This window comes from Electrona antarctica (assembly GCF_951216825.1).
Source record: "Electrona antarctica genome assembly, chromosome: 16".
NCBI lineage: Eukaryota > Metazoa > Chordata > Actinopteri > Myctophiformes > Myctophidae > Electrona > Electrona antarctica.
This window is the reverse complement of record NC_136797.1, coordinates 23,206,205-23,227,765: the sequence shown is the minus strand read 5'-3', so window position 1 is coordinate 23,227,765 and position 21,561 is coordinate 23,206,205. Positions and strand designations below refer to the sequence as shown.

At 44.2% G+C, this 21,561-nt stretch overlaps 1 protein-coding gene across 1 annotated transcript in view; it reads right to left on the bottom strand.

Moving 5' to 3' along the window:
• Positions 1 to 21,561, bottom strand: part of lamc3 (laminin, gamma 3) — a gene marked incomplete at its 5' end in the record, with an annotated part of 260,453 nt that overhangs the window by 199,816 nt on the left and 39,076 nt on the right. The window contains 1 exon segment of the mRNA XM_079525276.1: positions 11,412 to 11,716. Coding sequence (XP_079381402.1) covers positions 11,412 to 11,716 — 305 coding nt within the window.

Below are 21,561 nucleotides of genomic sequence, written 5' to 3'. Positions count from 1 at the left end.
TACAATAGATCATTGTCTTCGTGTAAGTACTCAATTGGGGAAGTTTAATGGTGATAACAATCTAATATAGGTATGGTTTTGCCCACTCAATTCATTAGCGTTTCAATTTTGGAGCTCTGGCTCATGGACTAAAAACCAAAAAGAACTGAACCGGTTCCCATTGGGAACCAACCGGTGGAAAGGGGGCTTCGGTGCCGCGCTATGAGCATGTAGATCTGCTATTTTTCAATAGCTAAAGTATAATGCTTTAAAACACCAAAAGGGGTTCCCGTCCAGAATGGGTTAAAACATACAGACGTGTATATAGCCTATTTAGAAACAAGCGTTTACGATGCTTAATCGTATCCATAAAAGTCAAAAAACATATTTTTGCTCCCCCCACTACTACACCCCCATGATGTCCCCCCAGACGGCAGCTTTAACTACTGTATAGGATCACACAGCGGGAATAATCACAGCTATAAAAAATGAAATGGCAATTAATGCTGCACACATTCTGAGAAAGTCATCAGCAACTGAACATTAAATGTAAAAAAAAAACCCACAAAAAACAAATACATATTTGCTCTCGCAGAGAAAACAGCGAAACAGTGTGGCGGGATGATAATAACGCTGATTAAAGTGTTTTAAATATGGTAAATATGAATAATGCTGTCCTGAAATGAAAGAGACTGAACCGGGAAAACGCTGCTGAATCATTCATATCGGAATTAGTGACGATGGAGGGACATTTATACAAACTCAAAAACATAATACATAAGCCTTTTAAAGAACAATGTTCTTTTACTTACAGTAGGTTTATTTGACAGGGGCACTGTACATTAATACACATGGACTTTATTGTTTGCCCCCCAAAAAAAACACTTCACACGTTTGTAATATATTTAGTGGCAGGCCAGATATTTGACTGGTACCGTTATAACTGAACTTAACACCCATTCTGGGCGGGAACACCCTTTTGGTGTTTTAAACATTATGTTATAATTTAGCTATTGAAAAATAGCAGATCTACAAGCTCATAGCTACGAGCTTGTAGGTCTGCTATTTTTGAAAAATCGTAAAAATGTGGCGCAAATCTTTGAATATATATTCCTTCAAAGTGAATGTTTTTAACTCAGGTTGAAGTGTTTAAGAAGACAGAAAGAAAAACACATTTGACTGCCTTTAGTACTGTATACTGTATAGGTGTGGAATACTGAAAGGCTGTCTTTGTATCGTTCAACGTTCAAGCTCAACATTGTCCTTTGTGCATCATGGACGGTCCATTACCCAAAGAAGGCTCAGCCAACAGCAGGGTATACAGGGCGGCTGTGGCTCAGGAGGTAGAGCAGGTCGTCCAATGATCCATGGGTCGGCGGTTTGAATCCCGGCTCCTCCTGTCTACATGTCGAAGTGTCCTTGGGCAAGACACTGAACCCCAAATTGCTCCCGATGTGCTGGTTCGTACCTTGCATGGCTTCCGCCGCAATCGGTGTGTGAATGTAATGCACAATCTATGTAAAGCGCCTTGGATAAAGGCGCTATATAAATGCACCATTTACCATTTTACCATTTACCATAGTGGTCAAAAAACAGCTCAAATGAGGCTAACATAACATGCTCACAGCAACAGCTGTGCTTTGACCGATAGCAGAGTATACAACACCAGTAATGTATAAAAGCGTATAACCACTTAAGTCTTAAACCCTCTTAGTTGACTTAGGGGTCTATACTTCAACCCCCCCGGCCTTCTCCCTCTACACCAAACCTCTAGGGCTCCATTTTCGTCACCGCTAATCTGTAAACTTCTTTGCCTTTTTTCACTATTTTGTAAAACATTTTTGAATAGTTAAAATGGCCAGTCTACAAACTCACAACGTGTCAATGTAGATTGGCTAGTTGAACTATTAAAAAATGGTTTTCAAAATAGTAAAAAATCACAGACGTGTGAACTCCTACCCCCCCCCCCCCCCAACGAAAATGGAGCCCCTAGTCTTCACAGAAGAAAATTGCCGATCTACACATCAGCTATTTTTGGCTGAACGTTCGTCTGTGATTCAGACCTCCCACAACAAACAGATACGACTACTTATTGGCCTTATAAGCAACACCTAGTTCCAACACACTTTGCTAGTTTAGGATGGCTGCAGGGTAGAAAACGGGTAGGCCTGACGTCGAAATGAAAAAAAAAGAGTCTTCTGAAAGAATATATTTTCAAAGATTTGTGCCTCATTTTCACGATATTTCAAAAATAGCAGACCTACAAGCTCGTAGCACGCCACTCGGTGGCATGCTATGAGCTTGTAGATCTGCTATTTTTCAATAGCTAAAGTATGACATAATGCTTAGTTAAAACACCAAAAGGGGTTCCCGTCCAGAATGGGTTAAGCAAATATCACTGGGGTTGGTATAGCCTACTATTGAAGATAGTCAAATACATGTCGAACTACTTCTCCAAGGTGTAACTACTTCTCCAAGGTGTGTGACCGACACACCACAGCGATCAGATCAATGATCTGATCTGGTGGTACCACCCAAATTTACAACAAACATTGGGACATTTTCATTCTGCTCTGCCACCGAAATGTGAAATGCCCTGACACCATCCATCCGGGAACCCCTTTATGGTGTTTTAAGCATTGTGTTATACTTTAGCTATTGAAAAATAGCAGATCTACAAGCTCATAACGAGTGGCGCGCTACGAGCTTGTAGATCTGCTATTTTTGAAAAATCGTGAAAATGTGGCGAAAATTTGGAATATATAATTCAATTTGTTTTGAAATGAAAATAATTGGGGATGTTTTTTTTTAAATGTTTTGAAATAATAATAATTAAAAGAAAAATTTAAGAAACCAAAAACATAAAGGGAATCATAAAAATGTGTCAGCGACCCACAAATGGGTCCCGCCCCCCTGTTTGGGAAACAGTGCATTACAGGATACAACTCTCATACAAAGCTCATAGCGCGGCACCGAGTGCCGCGCTATGAACTTGTAGGTCTGCTATTTTTGAAAAATCGTAAAAGTGTGGCGCAAATCTTTTAATATATATATTCTTTCAAAGTGAATGTTTTTAACTCAGGTCTAAATGGATTAATGTGTAATCCTTTTATCTTAAATGTCACACTGGACCTCGTGCCGTTTACATTTCTGACTAATAATGTATTCAGTCAATCAAGACCGCATGCCCAGAATAGGGATGCTATAAGGACGGGTTCACGAAGGCACAGGATAATATGAAGATATCATTTGCCCGTCTACAGTGACCAGACAACCCAGTTTTCCAGGATTGTCCCCGTTCCGAACTGACGTATATCCCGAGTCCCCACAAACATCTGTAAAACACCACCATGTCCCAGTTTTCAGCAATCACTACCAAATGGTCCAGTTTTTCCCTCCACAATTAATAACAACAATCTACTTGTTTTCAGCACCTAGATAGACATTTTGATGCATGTTCCCCACTCATTATTATCACCTTTAATGATGTTGAAAGGTGCAGTCCACTAGACGGGTGTGCAAAAATGCTAAATGTCAGGATGTAGGACCCCAAATGCGAGGAAGTCAGAATCAAGTGGAGGTTTATTTTAACAGACGTTTGCAGGAGAGCAACACCATCAAACAAACAGACTTGGAACTCATGGTTTACATGACAATAATCCAACCAATAACACAACCAAACATAGGACTTAAATAGGCACAAGATTAACAGGACACAGGTGAACCAAAGAACCCAAAATCAGGGAAGGTGAGACAAGGCAGGAAACTACTATACAAAGGAAAACAGGAAACGCAAAGCATCACTTCAAAATAAGATTCCAAAACACCATATATAGCATAACTTCAGAATAAGTTTCAAGAACAACAAAAACAACACTGAACGAGAGAAGGAATTAACTGTCCCCTGTTCTGATGAAAACAACTATGGTCCAGCTAGTGTTGTCATGTCAGCTTATAAATACTGTAAGCAACTTTGGGCTTGTTATTATGTAAGTTGCCTGTAGATATTGGTTGTGGTGGTTGTGTTTTTTTTTTTTTTTTTTTTGTCCCTGCTTGTTGCTTATTTGGGCTTGTTTCCTAATGTTGTTTAAACTAGTGGTACTAGTTCATGGCAAGGAACTCCAGATTTGTCCGTAGGCGTAGACCCCCCCATCTGAAAATGTGGCTGAGGAGGTAGAGCAGTTCATCCAATGATCCGTGGGTCGGCGGTTCGAATCCCGGCTCCTCCCTGTCTACATGTTGAAGTGTACTTTGGCAAGACACTGATCCCTATACATTGCCTCCAATGAGTCGGTCGGTGCTACTGTAGCTTGCCACCATTGGTGTGTAAATGTGGGTAGTGAGGATGCTAGCGTCGACTGTTCGCCGCTCCTTTGTAAATTGCTTTGAGCACTTGGACAAGACGCAAGGAACAACATCTATAGGAAGATGAATGGCAAAGCAATGACACACGAGCTCTTTGAATGGTTGGATAGAGGACACCAACAGAAAGCCTCGCTAGTGGCCACGACCGTGGCTGGACAACCTAGAAGTCACTTAATAGACTCATAAGACTGCATGTGGAACAGGGGAGGTGCAAAGCACTGAAGAAAGTCTGGAACTACACAAGACACATGCAGGTGTGCACGAACGCACGCAGCCACGCACGCAGCCACGCACGCAGCCACGCACGCAGCCACACACTCACGCACGCACGCACGCACGCACGCACGCACGCACGCACGCACACACAAACACAATTTACCAGTAAGACGCCTGAGGGCGAGAAGCGACCTCGCCCTTCGTGCATGCATCCGCCTCGTTGACGGCAGACTGCTGGGTGAGCGCTGGCACTTTGGCATGGGGGGGTCAGATGAACAACATGGAATGAATTCTGTACTGGCCATATCAGAAGCATGTCTTGAGTGTACAGGGTTTGATGAGGTCAGATCAACATAATGGAATGTCACAACAGGTCAGCTCCATACAGTATATGGAGATCTAAGGGTGGTAGCGTAGACATTCTCTTGAGTGTACAGGGTTTGATGAGGGCCCAGGTAGGGCCGGGCCTTCATTTTCGGGCCTGTTGAGAACTCTCATTTTCGCCGGCTGCCGGGCGCAGCTGCACTAATAACTTTGGGGCAGGCTCGTCTACAGTTTGAAATTTCAATGGACATGCAGGTATAATAAGTCAAAAGGGAGACATCGAAGAGGAAGGATGGATGGGGAAGGAGATCAACATATGGAATGTCAGAACAGGTTCTGACATATATCCATATATGGAGATCTAAGGGCTTGAGGTTTGAGGCCAGATGTATACTGTAGAGTTAGTTGCTGGCCAATATTGATGATATCAGGGATCTCCATACGGTATATGGGCTTAACTGCGACAGCATGTCACATTTACTATGACATCAGGGTCTCCACATCTCCATCCCTGACGATGTCACGTGATGTCACGCGGCCAACACACTGACGGTGCACGCACAAGCAACACACTGACGGGAAATGCACAGTTCCATAGTTGACTGCGACAACTGACAACGTATGTACTATACATACAAATGTGTTTGACTCTTGAGTCTTTCTCTTAATTGAGCAGAAGAAGAAGGCTGGTGACACATTGTTAAGGGTGCACATAGCATCGCCATACATTCTCTCTCTCAGATGTATTCTCTCTCTCTCTCTCTCACATGTATGCATTTGCATGCACGCAAGCACGTGTGCACACGCACGCACGCACAGTTCTTTTCCCTCCTCGTAGACCTGCCTTCTCATCACAGCTCATCACCTCCCATTGAGCACAGAGAGGCGGCCTCGTCGAGAGTGAGAGCGACACAGATCGAGGGCGAAGATATCGGCAGAGGCACACAGCGAAAGAGAAGCACATCATCTTTTCTCTAGCATACACTAATCTGGCACAGAGCGGGGCAGGATGAAGACATTTCTTTTCGTCTCATCTGGGCCCTGTGATGGTCCCGGGGGGGGTCTGCGACGAGAGAAAATAGAAAAGAAGTATACGCCGGTGGATTAGCTTTAATGTCGCTTGCAGGTTGGGCACGTTGGGAAGACAACAGAGACACATGAAAGACACAATGTGCACACAGGGCTGGAATTGGCTAGTTAGCGGGAAGCCGGGGGAAGCCAGAAGGTCTGTTCCTTTTGTCTTAGTAGGACAAATCACATGGAGAAGAGAGAGGAGCGAGAGGACTTGGGTGATTCTTTTTAGAAAGCCCCAAAACAGCACCCTTGGGGGTCATCCGTACGTCTGTATACTACACGGTGTCCGTGGCAAATGTTTTACTTTATTACAATGCTCTTATTTTGAGACCCGATTACTGAATGTCAAGTCTCCAGGAATTCTTCAGAATAATGTCTAACACTTCACTACGACACTATGGCACATTTATAGTCCAACTTGGTTCTCAAGTCAGATGTTGTATTTGCAAGTGAAGGACCCCCTTAGCTCTGAGAGAACGGAATTGACCTGTAAGGGTTGTTATGGTCATTCAGGGCTATAGCTTCTTCTTCTTCTTTAGTTTCTGGTAATATATACTGGGACGTAAGACGGGACTTGCTCACCCCGGCTGGGTCACCTGAGTGATTGGTATGATGTTCGAGAGACCCGAAACCCCCGATGACCTTGGGATACATCACTAGTGAGGATGCGTCCCAGGTGCATCCATGCAACGTTTTTTAAGTGGTGCAACCACTTCCTTAAGTGACTATGTGTGTGGGTGGGTGGCTGGGTGGCTGGGTGCGTCTGAGCACGAAAGCAGCATGGTTATTTTTCACCACCTGTGCGTAATCTAACACACACACAAACACACACGCACATATTAACTGTATATATGGTGATTTCGGGTGTGCCAGTATAGTACAGTGCAGTACAGTAGAGTGTACAGTAGAGGGACCGGCACACGGTAACTCTGTAATTTCTCAACCGTTTCGGACACGGGGCGGCTCGCCGGAATCGGGCCGTCACCCTGGATGCGTTCCTGTGGGTCTGGAACTTCGCTCCCCCCCCCCCCACACACACACGGAGTTGCACCACGTACTTCACAGAATTTTGACAAAAATGTCCACCACCAGAGTGGCATTTGGGGCAAAACGCTCAGCCCCAAATCATGATTTCCGATTCCGTGCCTATCGAGACGCAACTTGGACGGCACTGCGTCGTCTCAATCGAACTTCACAACATTCAACATTAGCCTGTATAGTGCACGCGATTTAGGCTTTAGTGCGTACAGTATGTCGCCTCCGAACTCCTGTATGTCACACCCCCCCCGCCGTTCCCTCAGGTCGACGGGTGATGCCAACCATAGACATATATATGCCAACCTCCTACACATCCCCGACACAAAGAAAACAAAGTCGATCTGCTACTTTTGAAATGATGTCGATCGATCTTTATCTTTATACGAATTTGGATTAATCTTGAACATTTTCTCACGGGCAATAAATCCCATGGGGCATCATCAGTGTTCCAGACTAGAGAGATATGGTGGTAGAAATGTCTGCAGAAGTCAGTGCCTGTTGTGAGATGCCTAATCGATCGCCAGCGTTGAATTATAGATGGGTTCGTTATTGAAGTAAAGCTTCTGGTTATTCTCCAGATTGTATATATATTTTCCTGAAAGTTTAACCATGCAGTTCATGCTTATCGGTTACATCTGATCTGATTTTCACCTGCCTCTTCCCACTGATATTTTCACCACGTCCACATCTTATTATTTACTGCATACAACATCATCAAACACCTCATGTATTTATGTTCACATTGATATCTGATTTTTCTGTTCTTTTCTCTCTTTTCCCACCTTTCATGAAACCGCAATAATGATGGCACTTCCGCCGCCTTTTTTCTTACACCTGTAATCGTGTGACGTGACAATAAAGTTGGGTTGAGTTATATATGTCTTTAACCCATTTCGACCGAGACCGATTCTACAAAATGTCTTCTAAACCTTGACAGGTTTCTGAAAAAAACGAGTATCTATGTCAGTCGTTCTCAAACATTAAAGGAGAATTCCATGCTAGAAGGCTTTTTTACCTTTCTTTGTAGTAGTTACGTCCCCACCAAAGAGGTCCAGGTTTTTTTTCGTGCAAAAACTCCTTATTGGCTATTTCCCCTACCATAAGCCCTCAATGAATTGCATTGAATTGAATGGGAATTGAATGGGGCTATGGGGTGTTGTGCTAATTCTCTTATTTCCATCAAAATAAGTAGTAAAGTGTGCAGCTTGGGGGGATATTTACATTATGAAGAGAGGATATATACAAAAAAATATAAATTTTGAGCGATGGAAATAAGCGAATTAGCACAACACCCCATAGCCCCATTCAATTCCCATTCCATTCAATGCAATTCATGTTGGGCTTATGGTAGGGGAAATAGCCAATAAGGAGCTTTTGCACAAAATAACACCTGGACCTCTTTGGTGGGGACGTAACAACTACAAAGAAAGGTAAGAAAGCCTTTTAGTATGGAATTCTCCTTTAACATGTCAAGGACCCCCAAACTTATATATATGTAATTGTCCGGCGAGCCCCATCTGAAAATATGTTGTTCCAGGGACCTCCCAGAAGCAAAGATTTGAGTTAAAAACGTTCGCTCTGAAAGAATATATTCAAACATTTGGGCCACATTTTCACGATTTTTCAAAAATAGCAGACCTACAAGTTCGTAGCGCGCCACTCGGTGGCGCGCTATGAGCTTGTAGATCTGCTATTTTTCAATAGCTAAAGCATAACATAATGCTTAAAACACCAACAGGGGTTCCCGCCCAAAATGGGTTAATCCTCTTATCTTTATATTGTTGTTTGCTTCTTATAATCTCCTGGAGACAAGCAATATCAGCGGACGTGTTTTATTGTGTTCCGACATTCTGCAACGTCCCAGCTCTTCGCCATAAATAAAATGTATTGTATCGTATTAATGGCTAATACTATCGCATTTAGTGCTCCTATAAACTGTGGGTTCAATTCAGAGGATAAATTTCACGTATGTACAAATATATGCAGTGACAAATACCCCCCAAAACTTCAGAAAATCTAAAAATATAGATTTGATAGTACACACACACCATGTGTACACAATCATGCATGCAGCACAAACACAACCACACATGTATGCATGCTCTCTCTCTCTCTCTCTCTCTCTCTCTCTCTCTCTCTCTCTCTCTCTCTCTCTCTCTCTCTCTCTCACACGCATACACAGCACATCTTTATTTGCGTTCACATTTAACAATACATTTTTGTAATCTTTTTTTTTATCCAAGGATCCAACTATGCAACCCATTGTTTCACCCAGTGTCAATTATTATCTAATGTAATCCTGGGCTCTACACTCCCTCTGCAAACCTGGGGAGAGCAACGGACTGACCTCATGCTTCCTCCAATACATGAGCATGAGGCATACCTGACAGGGGGGGGGGAGTTTCCCCTGTTGGCGTGGTATAGGAACACACGTTATTCCGACCAGTTCCTTTCCCCTCCTCATGGGCCCTCCCTGGCCCCGTCTGGCCAGGGAGGAGGCAGTTTATAGAGACCAGGATTACTGCATGTTTTTTTGTGAGGGTACCTATACCCTAGGAGACACGGGGAGAACATGCAAACTCCACACAGAAAGACCCTTTCGTCAACCCCACCTCGGGAATGGGCACTGATGACGCCAACAGCGTCCCCAGTGGGAGTCGAACCCAGGACCACCTTCTAGCAGTGAGCAAGCACTATACCGACTGTGCCACATGTGCGCCACAATATATTTTTAACCCATTTAGGCCTGACCTCGAAATTTAAAAAAAATCTTCTAAATCCTCCAGTTTTCTGAAATAAATATTTTCACGATTTTTCAAAAATAGCAGACCTACAAGCTCGTAGCGCGCCACTCGGTGGCGCGCTATGAGCTTGTAGATCTGCTATTTTTCAATAGCTAAATTATAACAATGTTTAAAACACCAAAAGGGGTTCCCGCCCCCCAAAATGGGTTAACACACAAAAGTAGATGCACAAACTGGGGAACTCAAGAATACGTGCTTCAGGAATCAGATCACGGATACAGGAAGCATTGTCTCCTTCATATGTATGTGGCCGCACCGCCAATTTTCACAGACACTGAACAGAATTTAGAATGGCTTCTCAGCTCTTGCCCTGGGCATTCCTGCAATCTGCAGCAGGCCTCTCTCTCACAGCTATACAGAATAGATAAGAGGCTTCCAATGAACACAAGCCGTTTACATTTGCAGACAAGCTGTAGGCAAAAAGTATTTTGTCCGTGCACCCCCTGTTACCTCCTGACCTAGCCGACGCACATAAACCCCAATACTCATTGGTCTCGTTGTATTTGGCCGAAAATGATAATGTTTTTAACATTACACCCAGAATGTCACTGCACTGAGAGACGTGCATATACTCCCGCAGCTGCTCTATACAACAGCCGCTTGTGCACCACCAGAGCCATCTAATAGAAGAGTTGCGATATTGAGGGGGCAGGAAACAGTCCGGTCACGTGGTTCATGTACTCGCGCACGGAGCCCACAGACTCCAATGCATTCCGTAAACTTCCGGTTGTCCCTAATTGAAGCCTTCAAATAGGGACAAGCCAATAGAAGTCTATGTAGGAGAGCCGCCATTGGACTGAAGCCCCATGAAGTGAACGGAGTTTGCGTAACTCTGTTTATTTGTTTATTTGGATCCCCATTAGCTACACTACCTTAGTAGCAGCTACTCTTCCTCATGGGGTCCACACATAAAATACATTACATCATATGAAATACATTTTACAAGACTGTAAGAAAAATAAAAAATAAAATAAAAAATACAACTAAATATAAAACAAGTGATTAATAAATACAACAAAAGATTTTAAACAGTGTTCAATGACCATCATCAAAAGCAAGTGACATGAGATATTTCTTTAACTTATTTTTAAAATCTGATTTACTTGTTGCCTGTCGGATTTGTGATGGAAGACTATGCAGCTCTTTCATATGCTATATATGGAGTAACTCTGTCTTATACTCCATGGCTCTGTGCACCTAACCTGACTCTGCCAGATGGGGCAGCAGAGAGTACACTGGGTTCCCCCCTCCTGCTCCCATCTGGGAACTCTCAGGCAGACTTGATGCTCCGGCCACAAAACGGCCTGGCCAATCAGCGGCAAGTAGAGGCGGGATCAAGGCATACACAGTGCTGCCCGGGCATCAAGTCTGCCTGAGAGTTCCCAGATGGGAGCAGGAGGGGGGAACCCAGTGTACTCTCTGCTGCCCCATCTGGCGGAGTCAGGTTACTGTGCACCACCAACACCATAAAACCGCCTTAAACCTTTTCATGTCACACACCCCCGTGTGGTTCGCGCACCACAGTTTGGGAACCCCTGATAAGGAATGCCTCTTCCAGACCCCCCCAACTCACTCACACACACATGCACAGCCTCGGTCAGACAGACTCACCTGTAGCACCGCGCTCTCGTCAAAGTTGTAGGCGCTGGGCCGCCCCTCCAGCGTGGAGAAGGCCACGTTGCCTCCGGTCAGCGGGGAGATGTCGCTGAACTCGTCCGTGCACAGGGCCGCCCTCTCGTCCGTCCCCGGCTGGATGTAGCCCTTGGCGTCCTTGCCGTAGGTCTTCCTGCAGGAGGCGCTGTAGTACTGGTAGGGCAGCCAGGGCCCGCCGGGCTCCGTGCGCCGGTAGATGGCGAAGCTCTCCGGGCGGCTGGTGTAGAATTTCAACCGCACGTAGGTTATCTCAAAGGCCTTCCCTAGTGGGACATGGGGGGAAACGGAGCTTATTATGGTTTACAACTGCGGAGGAAGAATAGCCTGTAACAATTAGACGGAATATAGTTATGAACTTGAGTCGTGGGTTGACGAATAGGCTATGTAGGAGACAAGTGCTGCATGATGATAGTTTATAGGGGCCCGGGAGGCAAAGAGAGGGGAAAAAAAGACATAATTGCATTAACCCATTTTGACCTGGGAACGATTCTACAAATGTCTTTTAAATTATGACAGTTTCTATGTCAGTGGCGCTCAACAATTTCATGTCAAGGACCCCCAGAATTATCTGTATTTGGCCGCCGATCCCCCATCTGAAAATATGTTGTTCCAAGGACCTCCCATGCAGAAGCAAAGATATGAGTTAAAAACGTCCGTTCTGAAAAAAATATACATTCCAAATTTGCGCCACATTTTCGCGATTTTTCAAAAAATAGCAGACCTACAAGCTCGTAGCGCGCCACTCGGTGGCGCGCTACGAGCTTGTAGGTCTGCTATTTTTCAATAGCTAAAGTATAACATAATGTTTCAAACACCAAAAGGGGTTTCCGCCCGAAACGGGTTAAAGAAAAGAGAAAAGAAAAGAAAGTAATGGGGGGGATGAGCTTAATTTCCCTCGCCTCTCATGCTGGGCATAAATGAATGTCGTTCCTGCAGGAATAGAAGAACAACCAAGGATTCTTTTTTTTCTCATTACAAAGAGCATAATGGGGCTCGGTCGGACGTGAATCGTATTAGGTCAAAAAGGAAACAAAGCAAAGTGCAGATATGTTGTATTGTTAACATTGTGGTATACTAGTGTGGATATTATGAGCAAATTAACATCTCATCACTCCAGAGTGTTCATAATGTTTTCCCTGTGCGTGATTTTTGGGCGGGAAACCCTTTTGGTGTTAGCATTGTGTTATGCTTTAGCTATTGAAAAATAGCAGATCTACAAGCTCGTAGCGCGCCACTCGGTGGCGCGCTACGAGCTTGTAGATCTGCTTGTTAGGTCTGCTATTTTTGAAAAATCGAAGAACGACAATATATAAACGTAGCTTTTTCAGAAAACCGTCGGGATGTAGAAGACATATCCCAGGTCATAATGGGTTAAGTCCTGAGGCCGATTCCAAAAAAGTGCCTCAGTAGACCTGCCTCAGTTTTGTGCCAATTAAGGACCGCCAAAATGATATTGTATTTGGCTGCGAACCTTCCTTCTGAAAATGTTTGGTGCCAGGGGGGTGGGGGGGGGGACCCTCAAAAGAGAAAGTTTTGTGTTACAAAAATGCTAAATCATTCAACATTTTTCAAAACAATCACACCATAATGCAAAGTGAGCGGGGGCTTTGGGGAGTTGTAATGATAAATGGTGCATTTATGTATATAGCGTCTTTATCCAAGGCGCTTTGCATAGATTCGTGCATTACATTCACATGCAAGGCACCAACCTGCACATCGGGAGCAATTAGTGGTTCAGACAAGAGGCTTGCTCAAGGACACTTTGATGCTAACTCTGGGGGAGCCCGGGTTCGAACTGGGAACCTTGCGGCTTCCATCCGGTCACTCTACCCCTGAGCCACTGTCCGCCTCCAGTGACCCCTCCTTCTAAATCATATAAGGGTTTTCTGAAAAACACATGTTTCTATTCGTCTGGCAGGTGCAGTGGTGGAAAAGTATCAATAATGCAATATAGATGTAGGCCTACTCTAGTTAGAAGTAAAAGTCTGGAATTGAAAATTCACTTGAGTAAAAGTACAAAAGTATTGGCCTCAAAATGTACTTAAAGTACTAATAATCGAAATCTACAAAGTAACTAAAGTTTTCAGTAAAAGTACAATAACTGGATCCGAGATGTAGTAGAGTAGAAGTAAAAGTATTGGAAATTGGAAATACTCAAGTAAAGTACAAATACATCAAAACTGTACTTAAGTACAGTACTTAGAAGTACTTTCCTTTACACCACTGGACAGATCTCAGTGTTTTAGGCCTCACTCAGACCTTTACTGCATGATGTGTGTTGCCCCAATGCATTTCCAATGGGAGTCACATGGTTTGACACAACATTTGTGTTGTATGAGGGGGAGGGGCGCAGTCGAAACACAGCTGAAAGCCATACAACAGCTTGTAGTACAAAATGTGGACTACAAACCATGTGACTTCCATTGGAAATGCATTGGGGCGGCCATGACACTACACGGCCATGACACTACACAACACACAACATGCAGTAAAGGTCTGAGTGAGGCCTTATGGCTTTCAACCCCTTTTCTATAAAGGTCCATTATTTATTCATCATTTGAGCCATATGGACCACCATTTGATCTGGTTTATCCTCTCAGACCCCAAACGAAATAATATGTTGTTGTCGTTTGATAAGATTTTGTCCACAATTCCACGTTGTATTGATGTTTCATATAGGAGAGATACCAGGCAAATGTTGATAAAAAATAACAATTATTCTACATTCTCTAATTGTGTAGATACTTCTTGTAAATTAAATAATGCAGATGTTTAACAATAATTGAACTCTTGAGAGAGCATAAAATGAAACCAACCATTTACGCTCTCAAGAGTTAAAGATCTATAAGGGTCCATTTGGTTAGCAACTCTCCATCATTTAGCTGGCGACCACCTGGAGGAACCCCCTCAAGGCCAACTTGTAGGTCCCCGGACCACTGGTTTTGAAAACCAGTGTTTTATAGTGTGTGAAAGCACAGCACTGCTGCCTCGCACGCAAATTATGCATGATCTCAGTGATTAGCCGATGGCCTTTGATGAACATCATAGGCAGTGTTGGGGCTGTTGGCGTACAGTTTGGTTTCGGAGGGAAGAAGAGAGAGTGAAAATAACAGATAATGGGGAGACTGGTTTTACCAGGGATTTTCACAGAGTTCAAACGGCCTAAATTAGTGAGGAGGGGTTGGGGAGAGTGGAGTGAAACAAGAGAGCCCTCTGTCTGGAAAGAAGATCCTTGGGCAAAAAGTGGAGATAATACTCCGAATTTAATTTGGGGGGGGAGGATTTGGCAGACACTGGGTAACTTTGTTCTGTAATTGGTGTTGTGCCCTAATTGAAGCAGTGGGCGTGAATCAGTGTCAGACTAGAGGTGCATACTGAGCGGAACGATAAAAGTCTCCCAAGTCTGGGTTCAATTAAATAAAAAAGGAAGAAGTGAAGCAGCCTATACAGTATATATTCCTGCGTACTATACACAATCTTTCTGCATGGTCACTTGTAGCTGCTAGATTGATGCGCGCTCCGGCAGACTGCTGGATACGGAGTGTGGATTTCATCACCGTCGCCCTGACGTGTGGACAACTGGGGTGGAAATAGTATTGATGATTATTGACCAGCCTCGGTGTCGTGCAATTTTCGGCGGGTATCAAATCTGACATGTTCTGAAACACCGGCTATGTAGCAGCTGTATTACATGAATCATCGTGGGGGGAAAAAAACAACGCTTCTCCCTGACTGAGTCCTGTCAAGTTTAGTTTCTGCCAGTGGCGTAAAGTCACTATAGTGCATTTACTCAAGTACAATTTTGAGTTTTTTACTGTACTGGAGTAATTCCAAAATATTGTAGCAACACAGGCATTTTAAGCCTTTTTGTTTCGAACCTATGCGGTCTTCATCAGAGTCATGATAACTCTGATGAAGACCCCATAGGTCGAAACGTTAGTCGATTTGTTATGTTTGAATGTTATTACCAAACATACATTAAACCCATTTTGGCCGGGAACCCCTTTCGGTGTTAGCATTATGTTATGCTTTAGCTATTGCAAAATAGCAGCTCTACAAGCTCATAGCGTCTGCTAAGAACGACTGACATAGAAACATAGCTTTTTCTGAAAACTGTCAGGATGTAGAAGACATTTTTAGAATCTGATCTCAGGTCAAAATGTGTTAACTTTAACCACTTCAGCCCTATATTATATACTGTGCATTCCGTCCATTTGAAAATGGCCAATCTACAAGCTCACAATACGTCACGATCTGCTATATTTTCAACGATTACTATGCATTTGTAAACTTGAAACAGGACATTCTGCACAATGAGTACTTTTTACTTATGACACAAAGTAAATATTTAGTATTTCTATATAGCAGTATTGATACTTTTACAGTAAAACAGTTGAGTTCTTTTCCCACCACTGGTGATCGGGCATCAACCAATGGGAAAGAAGTGTCGCGACCTTTCGGGTTGACCTCCCCACTTGACAACCATTTCTCTTGAAGTTTTAGCGCTCCAACTTAAGTCAAACGAACTATACACGCCAGAAAACTGCAGGCACTCCTGCCCGGCACTGCCAGCCAGCCACCTCTGCCGCGAAACAGCATGGCCTTATCCCTAAACTTATTTGCCATTTTTGAGTGGTGCAACCACTCCAAGGAACAGCAATGTCCGTGTTCAACCGTGTTTGTGTGTGACTATGAGCACCAGGTGTTCAATCGTGTTTGTGTGTGACTATGAGCACCAGTACCAATGAGTACCAAAAGTGGCGCTGTTTTGCCAGAAACAGAGAGAGAGAGATACTGTTGCCTGCTAATGAGAGAGAGAGGGGGGGGGGGGGATTTGCACCACTCAGTTCACACGGGTGTGATTTCTTTTTAACTATTTTGAAAAATTATTTTGAAATATTTCAACTATAGCCGATCTACATCGACACGTTGAGCTTGTAGATAGGCTATATTTCACTAACTGTTAAAAAGGTTTTTTCAAAATAGTAAAAAATGGCAAACAAGTAAAGGGTGGTGCAAGTTATAGCCCTACATTTGTCGTCATTACGCTGGCTTAAGGCTATAATTTATATGTGGCACGACGGTCGTTTCCCCCCCAAAACAATGGATTTCCCACTAAAACTGCATCCATCCATCGCTTTTGGTGGCGACTGAGGCTGAAGCGACTTTACCCCTGAACTCCCACACGCTGAAGTATGGAAGGATGTTTATGTTTACGCAACGCACAGTTGTGTGTATTGGCATAAGCCCCCTCCCAGCAACCCCCCCCCCCCCCCCCCCCCATCTCGTCTCTCTGGCCCACATTAAAGGCCCCATGCATGCCCCGTGTGAGGGGGGGGGGGGGGGGGGGGCTGTCCTCTGCACGCCTGTTTTCTTTTCCCTCTCCAAACAAAACAAGCGCACTCTGAGGGGGGGTTTGCAATGCAGGGGATGATAAACAAAACATGCAGTGGGGATGGATGGAGACTGCGGCCGGGTCAGAGTGGGGCTGTGCAGGGGAGGGAAGAGGAGTAGAGGAGACGGGGAGTCAGTCAGTCGGGCCAGTTCGGGGGGAGTAAACAAAACATAATGAGGAAGAAGGAAAATAAAAAGAGCACTGGGGTGGCTCGACTGGTAAGGAATTGAGGTCAGATTCTTCCCACAAAGACTGAGAGAGAGCACTAGCGCGCGCGTGTTGCACACGCGCACATGCATACACGCACACGCACGTACACGCATGCACGCACGCACGCACGCACGCACGCACGCACGCACACACACACACACACACACACACACACACACACACACACACACACACACACACACACACACACACACACACACACACAGCAAGTGAAACCACAACTACACCACACCACACATACGCACGCACGCACGCACGCACGCACGCACGCACGCAACACACAACACACAACACACACACACATTGATGTCTGCAGCTGGTTCTCGTTGTGTGTGTTTGCCATCAAAGGAAAGACACATCCTGCCTCAGAATGTCAAACAATGATTGAGATCTGCCACACTCAGCATAACTCTCTCTCTCTCTCTCTCGACGCCGGTCAGTCCACAGCCTGGTATAAGTTGCAGACGTTAACGTCTCAATTCTAAAATCCATTCTCATTCACGGAGGCTCGGAATTGGAATTTTGGTATCAATTTAACCCGTTTTGACCTGAGATCAGATTCTAAAAAATGTCTTCTACATCCTGACAGTTTTCTGAAAAAAGCTATGTTTCTGTGTCAGTCGTCATTTTTCAAAAAAAGCTATGTTTCTATGTCAGTCGTTCTTCGATTTTTCAAAAATAGCAGACCTACAAGCTCGTAGCGCGCCACTCGGTGGCGCGCTATGAGCTTGTAGATCTGCTATTTTCCAATAGCTAAAGCATAACATAATGCTAACACCAAAAGGGGTCCCGCCCCAAAATGGGTTAAAGCCCGTCTGTCCACCGTGCACGTGGGGATTTTTTTTTTTTTTTTACTGTTTATACAGTAGTGACTTGGCTGCAACGTGGGTGGTAAATATTTAGTCTAGAGCGCCGCTGATGGGTTTAGTCTGCCTGTCTGGTTGTGCCAGACCCTACAGCAGTATAGGCTGCACAGCTGTGTTAGTTATAGGGCCTGACGGACGATAACAGGAAGACGCTTCATTTATAGGCCTATACTTCACGATAGGCGCACTTCCAGAAACACTGAACTAGTATGCGGCGCGCATGGCACGGGTCAGGGGCAAAATAATGCGAGCGCTCATTAGACGCTATAGGGGCCATCAAACTTTCAAACGCTGTTTTCCTGCACTGCGTGCAGAGGAAGAAGGTTTAGGATGTCCATTTAGGCCTCACTCACACACGCAAGACTTGTGTCCTGTGTCTTCTGTGTGTCATGGCCGCCTCAATGCATTTCCAATGGGAGTCACATGGCTTCACGACACAACCTTGTTGCATGACTGTCTTCTGCCCAACAGCACGCACACAAGGCCCGCCCCCGCTCGATCATGATTGGCGGAAGGCCCCTCTCTATCCTGATTGGATGAAGGCTGCGGGCCACCTAGCCAAAAACGAAAACTAAGGTTTTTTGACGCTAGGGGTTAACTGGGGACAGGGCGGAATAACTCCTTATATGTTCAGCACTCTCTATAGTAGGGAGGATTATCAAGTGATATTTTAATTAAGTGAAATCACTGAATATACCTTTAACCTAAAGTGACTGTCCGATTGAATCAAGTTCATGGTTAATAGGGCTTCTGTGATTCCCCCCCGTAGTATCCCAGGTTTACTGCACATGGGATTTAGTGGTCATGATACAGTTGGGTTTTGGCTGGGACCCAGCAGCGCAGTGCAGTCTGCGACTCTGTAAACTATTATCTTGACGTCACCCAAGAACGCCTAAACGTTCTCGTCATATGTCCAAGTGGAAAACGATTTTGCAGTCAACAAGTGAACACAAACACAGAATTATTACTGTCACGCATCAACATATCCCACAATTGCTTTCGTATCTTGTACCGTATACTGTGCATGCCTTTAAAAATGTATGTCCATTTCAACCTGCAACAGATCACTTTCATGATCTTCTCTTTGAAGTATAGCGTTCATACTACTCCTGTCTTCAATTAATTAACTGCTGAGGAGTACAACTAAGAGGAAGTGTTTTTGTTGCATTTGGTATTGCTTAATAATATAGTAATGGCTTTACAGCAAAAAGCCTACAAACCAATTATTGCAATTGCACACGGAATCTCAAACACAAGGCAGACACAGTATACTACATTCACAAAGGATACAAAATCCTGAAAGGAGATGATGCTATCACAAGTCATTATGTATGCCATATACATTAATACCCTTTGCAATTAGTCTGCATTTCCTCCCGGGGGCATCCAACAATTGTAACATCTTATTCCACTCTCATTTGTGCTCTTCTTTTTTTTCCGTCATCGCATAGTGCCAGCAGGACAAAGCTAAGCTCACCTCATGCAGCGAGTAAATGAAAGTTAAATGATCGTATGGCTACTAAAAGGAAAGAAATACCATTAGTGGGAGTTGGTGAATAACAAGAACAGAGCTTATACTGCTGCCTTTGGAAGAGCAGAGAGAAAGGCATCATTACCACTGTGCCAGTGAATGGACATCCTACTATGAATGCACAGCGCCATGGAGAGACAGACCTTGTAATGATGTGGGGGAAAGGCTTAAGATGGCTTTGGTGAAGCCAGACAGACAGACAGACAGACAGACACGTGAGTCCTTGGCAGACTCTCCAGGCCTCTGTTGAGTTTCTGAAGTGCTACTTATTCATTCTCATTGTTGTGGAACAAATACTAGTGAGGTTGTAGATCGGCTATTTACGACAACAACAGCAATAACGTCAATACAGTACTGTAGGTAGGAAATATCCAGTAGACTCCATTGCATGGTCTTGATAAGTATAACGTATACTGGTGACTGATTGTGGGTTGATAACATGGTGCCGCGGTTAGGTTATCACCTAAATACTGGGGTATGCGTCCGGCTTTAGCATACAGTATATATCTTGATGCACTTTTGTACTTTTACTCAAGTCCAATTTACTAACAGACAGTGGTGGAAAGTAACTAAGTATTTACTGTACTTAAGTACAATGTTTACTTGAGTCATTCCAATTTCCAATACTTTTACGTCTACTCCACTTCATTTCAGCTCTAAATATTGTACTTTTACGCAACTACATTTATTTGAACACGTTAGTTGCCGTCTCTCCTCTCCAGCATAAAGAAATCGATATCCTCCGAATGATGGAGTCGCCTCCTGCGCTGAGACTGCATGTCACTGCGCTGACATTTTCAACTCCTGTCATCCTTTTCTCACTCTTTATTGCTTCTTTTGAAGCAAACGTTTTTTTTCTTTCTCCACCGTGGTGGGGGTTGGTATTTCGTTACACCGCTGCTACAAACGTCTGGGGAAGTGGGTGCACTGAACTGTCAGGTTCAATTCCTAACCCTGGGTTGGATCTGTACTAACCTGACACATACGCACGCACGCACGCACGCACGCACGTACGCACGCACGCACGCACATGCGTGCTCACACGTTTGCACATGCACACGAACGTACATACTGTACATACTTGCACACAGTGATGGAAGAAGTTGTTTTTATTTTAGTAAAAGTATCAATACCGCAATGTAGATATACTCTGTTACAAGTACTGTAGAAGTCCCACATTCAGATATTTACAGTACCAAAAGAAAAATTATTCATGTGTGCAGAATGTCCCATTTCACAAGTGTCACAAAATAAATTAGCAGATCGACAAGCTCACAATGTGTCACACCACAACACGTGAGCTTATAGATCTGCTATTCTTAGTAGCTGAAGTGGTTAATGCGCATGTTGTAATAATAAACTAAATGTGCAGAGTAACTAACTGAAGTTTTCAAATAGTTGTAGAGTAAAAAGTACAATATTTGCCTCTGAGATGTAGTGGAGCAGGCACGCACGCACGCATGCACACTCGCACACAAGCACACACACACACACACACACACACACACACACACACACACACACACACACACACACACACACACAGACACAGACACAGACACAGACACAGACACAGACACACACACACACACACACACACACACACACACAGACACAGACACACACACACACACACACACACACACAGACACACACACACACACACACACACACACACACACACACACACACACACACACACACACACACACACACAGTCACTGGAGACGGATGGGTGAAATGGTAGTCGTTATACAGAAAAGGCGAGCGCTATGGGGCTGATGACATAAAGAGTTGGCGCCTAATCATCTGTAACATCTGCAGTTAGAATGGAGCTCGACGTGATTGACATACACTGTATCAGTTGACATTCTTTCCAAGGCAGAATAATGGGACACGGATGCTAAGGTCCTTAGTGGATGGATGGATGGATGGATGGATGGATGGATGGATGGAGGGATGCAGTGGCATTTAGAGGGGCAGGTGCTCAAGTGAAAAAAAAGGGCACCCTGTGCAGCGCGTGGAACCGGCCGGTTGCCTTAATAGTGTGAGATTTATAGATTTGTGGGCATAAATAATATATTT